At 38.1% G+C, this 17,888-nt stretch overlaps 1 protein-coding gene across 3 annotated transcripts in view; it reads right to left on the reverse strand.

Annotated features, from left to right (window-relative positions):
- The window catches only part of HCN1 (hyperpolarization activated cyclic nucleotide gated potassium channel 1), a 298,037-nt gene that overhangs the window by 88,565 nt on the left and 191,584 nt on the right, over positions 1–17,888 (reverse strand). For all 3 annotated transcript variants that reach the window (XM_074953932.1, XM_074953931.1, XM_074953933.1), the window contains one exon: positions 4,696–4,914. In XM_074953932.1, coding sequence (XP_074810033.1) covers positions 4,696–4,914 — 219 coding nt within the window. The remainder of the gene's footprint in view (positions 1–4,695; positions 4,915–17,888) is intronic.

A 17,888-nucleotide genomic window follows, 5' to 3' on the forward strand; every position in this document is an offset into this window, starting at 1 on the left:
AGGTTCCAGGTAGCACCATCTATTTCTATAGCTTAGAAATATTTTTTGATTCTGTATTGTTCATCAGCTTAGTCTGTTAATTAGCATACATTTTGAAATGGATTATAATGAAAGATTAAGTAAAGCACAGTCATATTCAGTGACAGTATTCTGTATGCCTCTGATAAGGATTGTTCCTTTAGCCTGCAAATTGGATAAATGGATGTTTCACAGACCAGTTTTTCCTGCGCATTTTGTCAGCTAAAGTTTGCTAAAATCTCTGAATGTTAAAAGTAGTATTATATTCCCATTACCAGTAATTTGAGAAAAAGTAAATCAAATCTGCAGCCAAATTAGGACTATGTAATACAAATGTGGCAGATGTGGCTTTATGCTGAATGAGATTTTGTTGTAGTTGTTGCACTTTGAGTTCAAGATATTTTGAAAAAACTGATGTGCATAGTGGCTTTATTAGATTTCTTGGATTTATACATTAGTATCTTCATGTTGATATGTCAGGCTTACATGCAGCATCATGGACTTGTTGGCTCCACGGTATCCAAACGATACTGCACCTAATGTGGTTAAATTAAGGGCATTTTTGAAGAATATGAGATTAAGTTAGAAATGAGCGATGAGAAGGGAGGTTGTGCTTAGTTTCAGATCTGCATTAGGTTGGTGTTGACATGATTTTTGCATCTTTTTTCCTATGTTGGTTCCACTGCTCTGGATGAAATAAGAATGAATGGATATTTCTGTAGAATCCAATTGAATGCAGGTACTTCTACTACTTATAACTTTTCTGTGGCATATATCCTGCCCCATCTCTGCCCCACACAAACACTTCCAATGCTCAGGACACACAAAACTAGAACAAACATTGCAACTTGAAACTGAGAAAGTAAGCAAGGAAGACAAGAAAGAGTTCCTTGTTAAACCGAATATACTAAATACCAACTAAGCATAGTATGCACCCATACTTAGAGAAATCAAAATTCCAGTAAGAAAACAAATGTTTGCCATTCTCATGCATTGGATCCACTGTTCTGGACCAAAGTTATAATTTATCAGAAGTAGGTAGCAGTGACCTTTAGCCACCTAACACATAGGGAGCGTACCAAAACGGTGAGCAAAAAAGAATAAATATAAAGTGTCAGTTTCTGATACCTTTGTTCACACTAAGTAGCACCTTTCTCCATAAGTAGTTCCAGTCACTTCAATGGAATTATTTGTAGAGTAAAGCTATTCAGAGTGAGCAAAGGTAACAGAATCTGTCCCAAAAGAGTGAAGAATCATCATCAGCATCACCTGACAGAATAAAAAGATGCGTCCCAGCCAGGAGTCCTCTAGCCATCTCCCTCTTCCTAACATGTTCCTAACATGAAGATCTGTTAGCCTTCCAGGTCCCTCTTCTTTACAAAGGGAAAGGAGAAATTGATGACCTGCCCCCACCTGCTCTCTCCCCGCTTTGGGATGAATCACAGATGAATATAGTAGGCTTTAGCAAATAGATTCTGCGTAATATCTCTCCTTTGAAAGCAGTGAGTAAGAAGGATTAACATTATTTTGGACACACTGGATGGAGGTGAGTTTACTGTTCAGACAACGCGGATTGTATTAGTTTGAGGTGATTAGTGTACGAATGAGAAATATGATGATGGACAAGTAATTAACTGACAAAAGTATCAGGAGCATTTATTACATATGTGATATACAATATACATATAATTTATGTAATGTAAGGTAAATATATATGCCCACCTGAAAGTTGGAAATGATCTCTGGAAATGATTATTATTACTAGAGCACTATGTGATGGGCATACAACAATTTATTAGAAGGAGCATTCATAACAAGTATAGAGTCTAACTCAGACAAATATTGTATGTGATAACAGCTGAGATGCAAATAGGTATGGAGATACAGTTAATGAAATCAACATAGAATACCAAGATTATGGGTCAGATATTTTGACCCACGCTATCTGATGTGTACATGGAAACCAGTTAGTGCCAAATTCTGATCCCCTTTCTCACATCTTACTCCTTGAGTGGTTCCACTGAAATCTACAGGACTATTTGTGGAGTAAAGTTCTACTCAACATGAGTAAGTGTAAGGGCCTGACTATGTTCCTTAGTTATTTGTGCACATACATGACCAGTCTTACTGACTGCGTGCATGCCTCTTCTTATATTCCGTTTACTAATAAAAACAAGTATTGTCAAAACTGCACAGGCTATAGTAATAGAAAAAAATGTACTAGACTCTGTTCTACTTCATGCATTATCCATAAAATAATGTAATTTAAATTCTCACTGCTGTATATTTTTTAGCTAGGGGTGTTGTGACTGGCAGAAAGAATATACTTTGAAATTCTGATTTGAATTTATAGTCTTGGGAATTTAATTTGTAATTATTGAATGTGATATGATTAACACACATACTCACGAAATAGTGGTGTGTACAATATGTGCAAATGGTTTGTATGAATTAGCACAGGAAAGATTTGAAAATCTTAGTTTTGTGAAAACTTCAGGCTTTTCGTGTTTTGTTTTGGTTTTTATTGTTTTTTTTGAAAGTCTAAAAGTAGCATAATACACAAACTGACTTGGCCCAGCTTTTTTTCTGATGTAACATTATTTACAGTAGCACAATTTCCGTTATGCAGCATAATTCTAACAATAAGTCATGCTCAGATTGCTTTAGGAGGTGAGCCATTTTTCAGATATGCCTCATCTTTGGTATGCAGTTGTACCACTGTCTATACCAACTTATCCAAACCCAATGGACTTATTTATGCTGGAAAACTAAGAATGATTTACTAAGTCTTGTGATTGAATTCACTCTTCAGAAAAGATGGAGAACTATTATATTTCTATATTAAATAAGCCAGACCTGTATAACTGAAAATCCATGCTAAGAGGGGGATACCACTTTAACTATACCGGTATAAAAAGGTATGACTTTTATGTCTAGACAAGGCTAACACTGCCTTACTGAGGCAGAAGTTATTGCCATTAATTAACATGCAGACTAATTTAAAGACTGCTACTCCCCCGCACAGTCCTCATCTTCTCTGGTGCTTTTGACCCTGTCAAACATCGTCCCCTTCTTGACCTCTTCTCCTGCTCAATTTTTGAGATACTCCTGGAGGTCTTTGCTGAGTCTCTATCCTCAGGTATCTTTTATTCTTACTTGCACCTTGTGTCTGGATAATCTTCTGTTCTTACAGGGCTTTAAGTATCATCTATATGCCAATGATTAGTAAACCATCTCCATCCATCCCATCCTATATTTCTACCTGCCTCTATGATAACTCCTCTACTCGTCTTGTTGCGAGCTTAAAGTTAACATTGCCAAATACCAACTCATATTTTCTCACAAATCCTCTTCACAATTTCCCTTTCTTTTTCAATAGTGAAAAAACCGCCATCCTCCTCATGACCGAGCTTACTGATTCCTCCCTCTCTCTGCCCAGCATATTCAGGCCATAGATTCTTCCTTCTGAACACCAGAATGGTTCATCCTTTACTTTCCATAATCTCGGCCAAATTTCTTGTTCAGGGCCTCATTATATTCAGCTTGGACTGCTGCAGTATCCTTCTCTCTGGCCATCCTAGTGCACACATACAAAATGCTCCTCTTTGCCAGTCAGTTTGATCATATCACTCCCTTCTTCAATTTGGCTCCCCAGGTGTTATCTCATGAAATTTGAGCTTCTTGTCACTACCTCCAAAACACTATAAATTGTGCACCTCCTTACTTTTCCTTGCAATGTTTCACATTGTACTTTATTCCCTCTGCTCTGCCAGCATTCCTATCCTCATCTGTCCATTTGACACTTCTCCCACATTTGCCTCTGCGTCTTTATTCACAACACCACCTATGCCTATTACCATCTGCTCGAGCTTGTCCAAAAGGCCCACTACCCCATCCACATTTAAGTCCCTTTTAAAGACCCATTGCTACCATGCCGCCAACAGTGGATCTAATTGTATTACTTGAAACCAAACCAAACAAAAAAAATCTGTTGGTTCCTTTCCCATAAACTCTGTCTACCTTTCCATCTTTAGACTGGATGCTCCTTGGGGCATACCTTCTTTAATATTTGGAAAGCACCCAGCACACTGTAGATGCTATTGTAGACTAATAAATATTATTAATTTCATGTGAATAAGGACTTCAGGATCTGACCCTCTGAAGGGGTTTCAGTTAGCTCCAGATAAAGCTCATTAATCTTGTGAGCCTAGAAGTCTCTAAGACATGGAACATCCTGGTAGGGTATTGGTGTCTGGGAAAAACAGCATCAGCTTCTGAATATTTTAGAAGCTGAGGAAAGCCACTGCTGGTCACTCCAACAACATAATTTCCCATGTTCAACAAGTGGTCAGAAAAAGGCTCCCATTGACTTCAAGGACAAGAACTGACACAATACTTATTACACTAAACAATAAACTAAAAATCACAAAATATTGTTCACTCATATCCAAATTCTCACCCAGGGCATGGACACATAGATCTGCATATGCATTGACTACTATGGAGTTGCACCAGGGATGAATTTGGCCCATTCTTATATTTCTGCATGTTCAGTGAAGTTAACTGCAGTATTCAACTCTACTAGGCTATAGCATATGGGTTTGTGCCTTATTTCACATTGAACACAACTTGGTAATCATTCTTGAAATGGAAGGAGATGCATTTTAACGTAATTACCTTCTCTTGATATTGTCGTCGTGAGGAATCCAAAGACTGAATTAGGGCAGTGGCATGACCAACAAACATGGCATAACATGTAGCCCCCACAATCATACTCAACATGGTAATCCAGAGATCGGACATGCTGACAGGGGCCCGGGCTCCATAACCAATACAAAGCATGTGGCTCATGGCTTTGAAGAGTGCATACGAATACTGCTTTCCCCAGGAATCATTCTGCAAGAAAAGAGAAAAGTGACTGAGCCAGCGAGAAGGTGGAGGACAAAGTATTTTTGACCTACGTAACAGGAACATTATAGATCACTGAAGGAACATCCTGGTAATGTATCCTGTGTGTTTAGGAAAGAGATATTCTTTTGAAGTCCACTGTTACATAAAGCTTGGGAAGACTGTCAGATACTATTTAGCACAGTGACAGAAAATAAGTGGACTATTTTAAAAACAAATATTTTTTCTCACACTTGTATGTTAACCTAATTAAGCTAAGGATAAAGGTCACTCTTATTTTAAAGTCCAGTGCAGGGAGTATAGAAAGAGCTGAGCATCTGGACCTTCCAGGTATACACAGGCGATATTTTGGTTTAATGTCCTGTAAGACAGAAAGAAGCAATGTAGGTCTTTCTTTCTTTCTTTCTTTCTAGACCTAACTAATTGTTTATGTTGCCATATGTGAATGTGATAGTATAGAAAATACACAAAGCTGCTTGTGGATTTTTTTGCTTTGTTTTTGTTTTTTTGTTTTTGTATTTTACTACTCTCATTTGGAATTTTATTTTCTAAAATTTTAGGCAAAATTCTGTCTGTTGAAAAGAGGTTCTGCTCCCCCCCTGTGAACCCACCATTTCTACAGGTAAAAACCTCAACTATATAGACCTTTCAGTCTCAATTTGAAGACGTGTAATTAAACCTCTCTATAAATGAAAGGTACCCCACACTGTGTCCACCCCTAAGAGTTATTTGGTTCCCACATTGCCCTTTTATCTTGTGTTCTGCCTGCAATGTGGTTTCAATGTAATACGCTATGGATGCCCTCACTCACAGTTATTACAGGAGCCATGCATTTGGTTTTAACAAGTTTAAATAGATAAATGTCATTTACAATACAGCAGCATTTAATAAATATGCAATGTATCAACACTGGCTTATGGTAATTTTAACAAGCTGCTACATTGTTTTCAGCTAATAGCTATTTCACTTCCTAAGAATACCTTTGATTCTCATGGGTGAATGATGTGTTTTTCTGCTTCTTTTTCTGTCTGTGATATTCCTAGTATACATCAAAAACATCACAATTCACAAAGAATCTATCTACATATAATCTGCACTCAAGACTAAACAGCTTTCACAGCCCCACATACAGAAACAACTTTAGACTGGGTTAGAGTTGTGAGTTCTGCACATATGACATGTATCTACCATTCTGGATTCCCTCTGAGATTAGAAAGTACCTACAGCTCATTCACAAACTTTTAAAACTGCATTGGTGTTCGCCAAGTGCTTTTAGCCTTGTATCGGCTCAAAGGAGCTATGTCTAAACAAGACCAGACATTGTAAAGCTGACATAGAAGCCACTGGACTCATCTTGGATTTTTCCTATTTTCTTTGCCAGAGGAATAAAACTAATACTGCTTTAAACCAGTTAACCATCTATTGCTCTTATTAACAAATCGTGCTATAAACCTCACAGAACAGATGAGAAAAAATGATCTCTGTCATAGACAGCTTCCAATATAATTTCAGACATGACACAATGAGGGTGTGTGGGAAGAAAAACAGTGATGACAGCAACAAGATTCAGTGATTACTTGGCAAAGGCCAGTACACAGCACAACATAAGCAAACAATTTGTTTTTCTCTCAGAGAAATTTGGGGAGGTATAACACACACACACACACACACACACAGAGGTCAACTACATTCACTGGAGTCAGCATGGCACAACTGGGTCTTTAGCAGTGACTTAAATATGAACTTAAATACATAAACTCAGATTTTGTTGCACAGAGCACTCATCCACTCACTCCATTATTTTTTTTTTCTTAATAATCAATTAGTTCCTAAGAAGTGATCTGGAAAATTCTGGTGTGTGTATGAGAGAGTGAGTAAGAGAGAGATGCTGATTCAATACTATTTTTGGAAGGGAAGCTTGAGTCTCAATAGAATTCAAGAAGCTGCTTTCTTTGTTCATTGATCTGTCCCCAAATATAGCATACACTTAAAATAAAATGTGCTGTTTTTCATGTTTTTCAAGTTAAATACATCACACTAATACCAAGTTTAATCTACAGAAATAAGAATAAAGATGATCTCAGTATTTGCAATGCATGTTGTTTAAGCCTAGGGTTTGTCAGCATTAGCCTTAGATTTGTCAGTGTCACAGGTTGGAATTTTCCACAACCGGACGCCAAAGTGCTGGTCTTTGCTATAGACAAAAGTGCAGAGTGCATCATTCCTCTGTTACCAGAGTATAGAATTCTCTGCATGCAGCATTTTGTCACCAACTCCATAAGGCAATTTTATGTGATGCATTCTGAACTAATACTGCTGAATTACCCAGTCCATATTATGTAGCTAACCATGTTTTGTTTACACATTCAGCTTTTCTGTAATATAATTGTTGCCATTTAAAATGTTTCCCTAAATGACCCATATTCTGTTCTTGCTATGGAAAAAAAAAAACCTCTATCCAGCGTTTCCAACCAATAGGTAAAAAAGGACATTTAATTTCTTATTTGACAGTGAGTTGATCGCTGGTTCCAGATTAGCAGTAATCGGTTTAAACTGTTTTAAATGGAATAACATTAATTTGGAATAAACTATTAAGGACAGTAATTGTGAGAAATACCAAAGCTGTTTATCTAAGGATTGATTGCATAATCTAGCTTGATGACACTAGGAAATCATCAGATGTGTAAAAGCAGTGATCACTGATCATTTGCAATTAGTTTTGGGAGTATAAGCATTCATTTAGAGCTGTTATCCACACAGCACATTCAGCACAGTGCACGCTTGATGTTTAAGGGTCTTATACATCAAGAGTACACTTGTTTCCTCTGATCGAAGGATGTTATCCTCTCCCTCATAACTCCACATAAGCCTGTTATAAATAACTGTTTTATAATATGTTAACTTCCCAGCTCAGAAGCATAATTTCACAGAAAGGTTATAGGACACATTTCAGGGACAAAAAGGAAAGCTAAACTCAATGGAATAAGAGTTTCTGTTTTAGTGTAATCTGAAGAGGTTATTACTAGAAGATTCTGTTGTCATCAGACAAATCACTTCTACTCGCACAGTGCAGTCCTTTCCTCAGGCACAGCTTATCATTAAGGCTAAGATTTTATCACGGTTATTTTTAGTAAACGTCAGGAAGAGGTCACAGGCAATAAACAAAAATTCATGGAGCCTGTGACCTGTCCATTACTTTACAAAAAATAACTTGGGGGCAGGGGGCAGGGCTAGGTAGGGGGGAGGAATGGAGTCCCATGGCGGGGGAAGGACTGACAGGATGAGCCCCCAACCATAGTCCAGTGGCCGCAGTGTGGGGAACAGCCCCCGCACACAGCCCCCGCTCCAGAGCTGGCCCATCTGCAGAATAGGGGTGTGTGGCCCCAACTGCAGCCCCCACCAAGTCCCGACTGCAGCGGGGGAAGGGTAGGGAGGGGGACACATGGCCCTGGGAAGCTGCAAGGGAGCTCATGGCCCTGGGTGCAGCTGCGGGGCAGGGGTGCACAGCCCCAGCTGCAGCCCCCGGAGGAAGCCATGGGGCTAGGGGCTGCAGGGTTCTGGTTCCAGCCAGCCCCAGCAGGGCAGAGGCTCACAGTCCCACCTCCTCCTCCTGAAGCCCTAGAAGTCACAGAGGTCCAATAAAGTCACGGAATCCGCGACTGCCGTGACCTCCATGTCTAAATTGTAGCCTTACTTATCGTCAGTCGGCCTTCCCTTGCATTCAGATATAAACTGATTTAGAAATCTTGCAGTAAGCAGGTTATTTCACAGATGGCAGTGGGGTTTTCCCACATTCTGATTCCACTCTTTCCCTACCCCTTCCAGATTATGCTAGCTGCAGGTGTCACAGGAAGGTGCTGGTGAGTTTGCAAGGGCATGCTTTACTCACTGTGGACTAGACATATTTGTTTTGAACTACTCAGGGGAAATTAAATTGTTGTATCCAAATTAAATTGTTGTATCCAAAATCTCTGATTTTTTGTCCCCCCCCCTGATCAGGACTAGGGCTATATTGTGCTAAGTGATCTATAAACTTAGGTAGACATAGTCCTTACCTCAAAGAGCTTACTATCTAATCAACTGAATGTTTTCAGGAATGACCACTGTAGCATCTGTGGACTTTGTGAAAAGAAGTGTGTTAGGAGAGATTTGATAAAGGGAAATTGGGAGCCCATTATACTAGAATAGAAACAGTTTAAAGCGCTGGTGGTTTAGTTCGGCCCATTTTTGCTATAAATGTTCTGCAATATAATGTAACATATAAAGTACTATAAGCACAAAAACAATCAACAAAAAATTCCACTTGAGGTCAAAGACAGTGTAAGGAGGCAGAATGTATCTTTACCAGCTGCAATGTAGCTCAGTAATGGCTTTAGAGAAATGTCCTACCAAAATCTCAAGGACATGAACCAATGTTCATGTAAGTCAACTGTAGTCTTTCCAGCAACTTCAATGGGCATTTGATTAGGCCCTAATACCCTAAATATGATTCTATTTTAACTTTCTCACTAACTATTTATCTAGAATACCATACAAGCTGGGCACCTAGAAACTGACTTTGAAAAGTTCTTAAAATTAAAATTCAATTAAGAAACTAATCAACCACGCACAGCACAAGTATTTGCATTATATATTAAACACTCTTACAAAAATTGAGAGTTGAGAGAGGACTGTATCTGCACGTTTACAACAGCACTGGTAATTAACACCCAAAAGCGGGAGAAGGAGAAAGAGGTTTTGAATAGGAAAGAAGTGCCATGCATTCTTTATCAAGCCCTGTGTCACTCATCCTGCATGTCCAACTCTTCTCTCACCTGTTAAAACTTCTCTCTGTAACAAAGTGTATCATACTCATAGGGTTCTAATGCTATGGTTGGTCACCTATTTGAAATCAAAGTGTGATTCTTCTCGCTTATGTTGGTTTAAATCAGAGTAAATCCATTGAGTCAATCAAGTTACACTGGTATAAAACTGGTGTAAAATGAGATCCGAATAGGTCCCTTAAAGTGTAATCTGCAATTTGACTGTTAGTGCGCATATCCATGGTCACTGTTATCTACCAACTTGCTATATCTGTCAGCATGGGAGAGAAAAAACATTAGCATTGCATTTCACAGCAAAAAAAGTCTTGTTGAGAGAAGCAATGACTATATCATCTGTATCTATCTATCCATCCATCCATCCGTCCATCCACATGCACAGTGTGGGTATACATATACAACAAAGTAAATCCACACACAAACATTTATATATTTACTTCATTCAGAGTTGCTATACGACTTTGCTGTCACTACACTACATTGCAGTTTTGCTGCTGTGTCCCACATGCCATCAGTTGAACAAAAACAAAGCAAAAAGAAAAGGAGTACTTGTGGCACCTTAGAGACTAACAAATTTATTTGAGCATAAGCTTTCGTGAGCTACAGATCACTTCATTGGATGCACTCAGTGGAAAATACAGTGGGGAGATTTTATATACAAAGAGAACATGAAACAATGGGTGTTACCATACACACTGTAACGAGAGTGATCAGGTAAGGTGAGCTATTACCAGTAGGAGAGAAAAAAAACCTTTTGTAGTGATAATCAAGGTGGGCCATTTCCAGCAGTTGACAAGAACATGTGAGGAACAGTATGGAGGGAAAATAAACATGGGGAAATAGTTTTACTTTGTGTAATGACACATCCACTCCCAGTCTTTATTCAAGCCTAATTTAATGGTGTCCAGTTTGCAAATTAATTCCAATTCAGCAGTCTCTCATTGGAGTCTGTTCTTGAAGTTTCTTTGTTGAAGAATTGCAACTTTTAGATCTGTAATCGAGTGACCAGAGAGATTGATGTGTTCTCCAACTGGTTTTTGAATGTCTGACGTCTGATTTGTGTCCATTTATTCTTTTACGTAGGGACTGTCTGGTTTGGCCAATGTACACGGCAGAGGGGCATTGCTGGCACATGATGGCATATATCACATTGGTAGATGTGCAGGTGAACGAGCATCTGATAGTGTGGCTGATGTGATTAGGCCCTATGATGGTGTCCCCTGAATAGATATGTGGACACAGTTGGCGATGGGCATTGTTGCAAGGATAGGTTCCTGGGTTAGTGTTTTTGTTGTGTGGTGTGTGGTTGCTGGTGAGTATTTGTTTCAGGTTGGGGGGCTGTCTGTAAGCAAGGACTGGCCTGTCTTCCAAGATCTGTGAGAGTGATGGGTCGTCCTTCAGGATAGGTTGTAGATCCTTGATGATGCGCTGGAGAGGTTTTAGTTGGGGGCTGAAGGTGATGGCTAGTGGCATTCTGTTATTTTCTTTGTTGGGCCTGTCCTGTAGTAGGTAACTTCTGGGTACTCTTCTGGGTCTGTCAATCTGTCTCTTCACTTCAGCAGGTGGGTATTGTAGTTGTAAGAACGCTTGATAGAGATCTTGTAGGACTTTGTCTCTGTTTAATCTTAATGCCAGATAGGTCTTTTGCCCCCACTGCTTCCCTTGGAAGGCTATTCCAAAACTTCACTCCTCTGATGGCTAGAAACCTTTGTCTAATTTCAAGTCTAAACTTCCCGATGATCAGTTTATATCCATTTGTTCTTGTGTCCGCATTGGTACTGAGCTTAAATAATTCCTCTCCCTCTCCGGTATTTATCCCTCTGATATATTTACAGAGAGCAATCATATCTTCCCTTAACCTTCTTTTGGTTAGGCTAAACAAGCCAAGCTCCTTGAGTCTCCTTTCATAAGACAGGTTTTCCATTCCTCGCATCATCCTAGTAGCCCTTCTCTGTACCTGTTCCAGGTTGAATTCATCCTTCTTAAACATGGGAGACCAGAACTGCACACAGTATTCTAGGTGAGGTCTCACCAGTGCCTTGTATAATAGTACTAAAACCATTACAGTGTGTATGGTAACACCCATTGTTTCATGTTCTCTGTGTATATAAAATCTCCCCACTGTATTTTCCATTGCATGTATCCGATGAAGTGAGCTGTAGCTCATGAAAGCTTATGCTCAAATAAATTTGTTAGTCTCTAAGGTGCCACAAGAACTCCTTTTCTTTTTGTGGATACAGACTAACATGGCTGCTACTCAAAAACAAAGCAGGATCACAAATCTTTGTCTTTATTTCTTGGCGGAACAGACCCATCTTACAGGCTATGACTGCGACTTTCTTCGTTCATTGTTATCCAACCTCGGGTGTTTTTTCCGGGGGGTTGTGGAGGGGAATTGTTTTTGTTTTTTTTAAATCCTTTCACTCAGTCTAGTATCCTTAAAGAAATGTAGCAAGGCTGTTTTTCCACTATTCCATTTTCCTGACATTCTCACTAGTACCTCTAGGGAAAAACCTTTGATTCCAAACCAACTCAACTTTCTTTCCATAGAATATTGCCCACAATGCCACAGAACACGATCAACTGTGTCTTTGGTTTTGCACACATTACACAGCCCATCTTTATGTCTTTTTAATATGTTTAACTTATCATTTAGGGCACAGTGACCTGTTCACACTATAAAATGACTTCTCTTTTTCTGTTGCGACAGTGAGTGTAGTATTATTTTCAATATTAAGCATACAATATAAAACCTTTGACCTTTCGTTTCCTTTGCCCACAGTTCTTGCCATTTCTTCACACGTGCCTTTTTGACCACATTTTAAAATTCTTCTCTACTTAAGGGAATCATAATATTCACCTCCTCATTTTTTAGACCTTGCTTTGATGCTTTGTCAGCCACCTCATTTCCAGGTATTTCAATATGCCCTGGAATCCATGCTATTGTTACACAGATACCTGTTTGCATTATTTCCATAGTTAGGAACATTATTTCACTTATGTCATTTCTGTCTCTGTTCTATTTGCCACTATGCCTGACAGGGAAGCAGATAAAATTACAGCTGTAGCAGGCTGAACATCTCTTACCCAGGTGAATGCCACCAATATCCCTATTAGTTCAGCCATCAGAATGGTCACAATTTGATAGCCGTTGAGGTTTCTGGATTCCAAGACTAGGAACACAGAAGGCTGTTGCTCCTCTATCTGTGCTGTCATATTTTGATCCATCTGGACCTATTTTTCATAAATAAATTCTGAAATGTCATTGGTCATAATGTGTTTTTATTCCTTCCCTCAGTTCTTTCATACCATTCCAAATCCACAAATGGGAGAATAATTATCCAACTGTAATTGGATTTCCCATGACTAATAATTTTTAGTTCTCTCTGTTTTTCTTTTTTATGTATCTCCTTTACACATTTTTGACCGTGATAGTATAAGAAAGTCTGTGGCAACCCAAATCATTTTGTCTACTTCGCTCCCAGCAGTCTTCATAAATTGGTTGTGTACTTCTATTTTAACGATTTACATTTACCTTTCCCCAAAAGGTCAGATCTAATAGTTTCATCATTTATAGGTGCTTTATAGGTGCTATAGATTTATAGGTGCTTCTCCAGTGGCTATTTGCAACACACATGCTGCACCACATAACAACTGCAGAGCGGACGCCTGGAACAGTTCCAAGTTTCTCAGAATTGTTTCTGAGGCTGAATCACAAGCTTGGCATCCATAAAATTGGTCTTATCAATACTCTATACCATCATAATCAGTACTTTCTTATCTGCATCCGATTTGCTTCCAGCTACACTATTAAGTTCATCCTACTTTTACACTTTTGCAAAAGTCACATAGACAATATCCTACAATTTAAATTATCAAACACTACTCCTAGGAACATAAACTTTTTAACTATCTAAATTTTTTCCACCATAAAAGAAATAAGTTCCATTCTTCCCTAATTTTCTTCCTGTTAAAAGCATTTCCTTAGTTTTTGCAAGTGAAAATTTAAATCCCCAATCATTTCCCCATTTGGAAATTCTCTGGAGTGTCTCATTTATCTTTTCCACAGCTATTTTAAGTCTTTTATGCTTAGTCCATATAGCACAGTCATCTGTGAAAAAGGAAATACGTACTCCCATCTGCACGCTTTCCGTGAGGTCATTTATCATAATGGAAGACAAAGTAGGGCTTATAATAACTTCCTTGAGTTTTATTTTTAATCTTGTAGGTTTTTGATAAAGCTGTTCACCCTTTCACTTGTATAATTCTGTCACTTAGAAGTCCCTTATCCACCAAAACATTCTCCCTTTTATTCCAATTTTGGCTAGTTTATAAAGGAGGCCTTCCTACTATAGCATGTCAAATGTTTTTTCAATGTCCAGGAAAACTATCATAAGAACATAAAAATGGCCATATAAAAATGGCCTCGGGTCAAACCCACTAGGTTTGATCCATCTAACCTAGTTTCCTGTCTTCCAACAAAGGCCAGTGCCAGATGCCTCAGAGGGAATGAACAGAACAGGGAAATTATTAAGTGATCCATTCCCTGTTATCTCGTCCCATCTTCTGGAAGTTGGAGGTTTAGGGACACCCAAAGAATGGGGTTGCGTCCCTGCTCATCTTGGCCAATAGCCATTGATGGACCTATCCTCCATGAACTTACATAATTCTTTTTGAACCCAGTTATAGTTTTGGCCTCCCCAACATTTCCTGAAAATGAGTTCCACAGGATGACTATGCATTGTATGAAGAAATAATTCCTTAAGACCAACTGAAAAAAATACAAACTGTAATCCTGTTAACCTAAATATACAACACAGAGGAAGAATCAAAAGCTTTTCCCAAAGGTCTGTAGAAGTGCAGGAAGAAATATTTAATGCAAATAAATATAGGAGTTCATTTTCAAAGATTCCATAATATTAAATTTGGCTGGGCAAACAAGAGAAGCAGCCCCAAGCCCTAATTGAGGAGGGGAAGAAAAACTCAAGGTCAAAGCCAAAGTATGCGACTTACTGGTAGAGAATTTAAATCCTTCAAGAAACCTTTTGAAACCTGAATGAGAATTTTAAAATTTGGGGGATAATGACAGAGATTCTAAAATCTTATGTGGACTAGAGACACAATAACAATTTTTTTTTCAGATAGTTAAAAGTTGATAGACATGATAATACGGGCATTGTAAGTTGACAGATCTGGAGTAATGAATCAATCCCTTTATGAAATGCCATTATAATGCAAATATCAAAAAATATTTGAATTTACAATGGTTGATAGTCAAGAAAAAAACAGATACACATGAGCTTTATATAGCACAACTCTTGGAGGCAGTTCAAGGAGCAGAGTGATATAAACCTGACTAGCAACTCCACAGTATGCTGACTTACTAGGAATTGTAAGGGGAATCTTCAGTTTGCAATGATATTTACAAGCACTCTACAAAAATGCAGCAGCTAGGGAACCTAGTAGAAAATAGCATGTGTGAGGTCTGCATACAGCTCAGAGTGGACAACATATTATGCAGAGTTCCTGACCTGAAATGATAAACTGTCTTAAAGATAACATAGAAAACATTCTTTGGCTTTGGACCTTTATTCCTTTGGGAGATGTCATCATTAGTCTCAGAATCACTGGTGAAAGTCATGTACAATAAATCACTAACTAGACAGCAGAAAAGACTATCATGAATAAGTCTGACAAGAAAAATTAATTGGCCTCCAAATATTAATCAGCGCCCACTGTTTGTCTTCACCAGGAACATTTTCAGTTTTAGGTCCACATAGACACAAATTACTTTACTCACATAAGTAGTCCCAGTGAGTAGTTCTCTTGGGTTGGAAGGATCAGGCCCTTAATAAAAAATTCAGCAAAGGAAATATTTGATTGTAGATTTTAATTTTTTAACAATTAAGTGGGAATGGTCAATAAGTACCGGTATGTATTGTTCTCACTTTACATATAGTGAAACAAAGGGCTTGTCTATACAATGCAGTTGCACTGGTTGAACTTCAGGTAAGAATTCAAACCGGATTAGTTAAACTGATGCAAACTCCTTATTTCAATTTAAGAGTAGATGATACTGGGATATTTGGGTCCACATTTAAAGTAAAGCAACATAATCCACCCTTAAACTGATATGAGTGTCCACAAGGGTATTGGAACAAGTCTAATTAAATCAGCTTAAATGAATGAAGTTTAAACCAATGCAACTTTCTTGTGTAGGCCTAAACCGGCCTAAACCAGAGAGGCTAAGTGACTTTCAGAAGACTACCAAAAAAAAAGTCCATGTCAGAACAGGGATTAGAATTGAGGATTTCCACATTACCAGACCTGTGTTTAAGAATTAGAAACAAAACTTTATTTCATTAGTCTAAGGAGGGATTCATTTTACACCGTATCTTTTGACTGTGGGGTGCATAGTTGTTACGGTCACAAATTCAGTCCTGTTGTTAAAAGCTTTAAGAGCCCTTTCCCAGCTAGTTGACATTCTACACTATTATATTATGAATTGATAACAGGAAGCAACTGAGTTTCCATTCTAAGTCCTATTTTGGCACCACAAACCGAAAATGTATTGTGCTCAGAATTGATCAGGGCTCAAGGATAATTTATTTTCCTACCACATTTGAGTTTAATTGGAAGATGAGATCTTGAATTATGACACCCTGTAAAAAGAGATGCCCAATAAGGGTCAAAAAGTCAGTTAGGGCAAATATTTTACAAGCACCAAATTCCCATTTTCAAAAGTAATTTAGACATTTATTAGCTTAAGTTTCATTGAAATTCAATGTGACGTAGGCTTCTAAGTAACCTATGCACTTTCAAAAATTTTACTTCTAACTTTGTTATTTTATAGGAAAACATCCTCTAATACAAACAAACAAACAAACAGAATGCAGGAAAGAAATAAAACAGTTAATTGCACTTCCTTTGCATAGCACCAAAATGTAGTTGACTAAATTCTAACTTTCAAAAGCTATCTGCAGTTTCCACAGTATGCATCCGATGAAGTGAGCTGTAGCTCACAAAAGCTTATGCTCAAATAAATTGGTTAGTCTCTAAGGTGCCACAAGTACTCCTTTTCTTTTTATAAACTTTTGGATATAGAACATCAGATGATTGCTGGGGATCTATTGAAAAGCTTGGGTTTCAGCCCCTTTTCCTTGCAGAGATACACAGGTACTTCAAAACATACCTCTACATTGTTCATTCTCAAATGACACTAAGAACTGGTGGCCATGAGAAAAGCATACCTCACTGCACCTCACACTATTAGGCCCTTAATGAAGAATGAGCAATGATTGCCTTCATTATGCTATTTGTCTAGTCAGCAGCTTCAAACAGTGTGCATATTGAATAAAGAAGGCTTTAAAGCATCATGATAACTATTTAGTTAAAATAAGGCATTCTAAGTTTTGTGGCTGATAAAATGGAACTTATGAGTTGAGAAGGTGACTTTCAGGACACCACTATGGTTTGGGGGAACAGTTGAGACAGTTTGGAGTTTTGGTGCCTTGTCTTAGGAGTTTGAAACCTAGGAAATGCAGCCTGCATTTTTGAGGGGTTTATTTCTGTTCATTTTTTTCAAAAATTCTAATGTTCTTGAAAGGTAACATTTCAGTGGTTTGAGTGCATTTACCTAGAACATTAACTTCACCTCAAAGTTGTTGGGGGTTTTTTGTATGTGATTGTATAAAATTTAACAAGGCAGCCAAATAATCTACTTGCACTAAGTTATTCAGCCGAAAAATGGGCAAAAGATATATTTCCAACAGCAGAAACCAAATTTGAAAAGATCTGTGGCCAATCTATAAGCAAATTATTTTTTTCTATTCTTAGGTTTGCACAGTTTAGTGAATACAGTAAAGTGTCCAATAATAATAAAATTTCTGTAGGTCTAACTTCCCTTTAACCGTTTGTGCATATCTGAGCTTCCTACAACTCAATAATAATTATTCATGAGACAGCTGTTCTATTCATGGAACAATGGTAATGTCATTTAACTGCAGTAACGTTTGGAAAGCATATGGAATGCCTTCAGAGCTGTAACATAAAAGGCAGGAAAGTATCTATGTAAATCTAAAAATTAAACCACAGTCCTTTGATTACAGGAGCTACAAAATTAGCCTGCAGAGCAACTAAGCA

The sequence above is a fragment of the Natator depressus genome, chromosome 5, assembly GCF_965152275.1.
Source record: "Natator depressus isolate rNatDep1 chromosome 5, rNatDep2.hap1, whole genome shotgun sequence".
In the NCBI taxonomy this organism is placed as follows: domain Eukaryota; kingdom Metazoa; phylum Chordata; order Testudines; family Cheloniidae; genus Natator; species Natator depressus.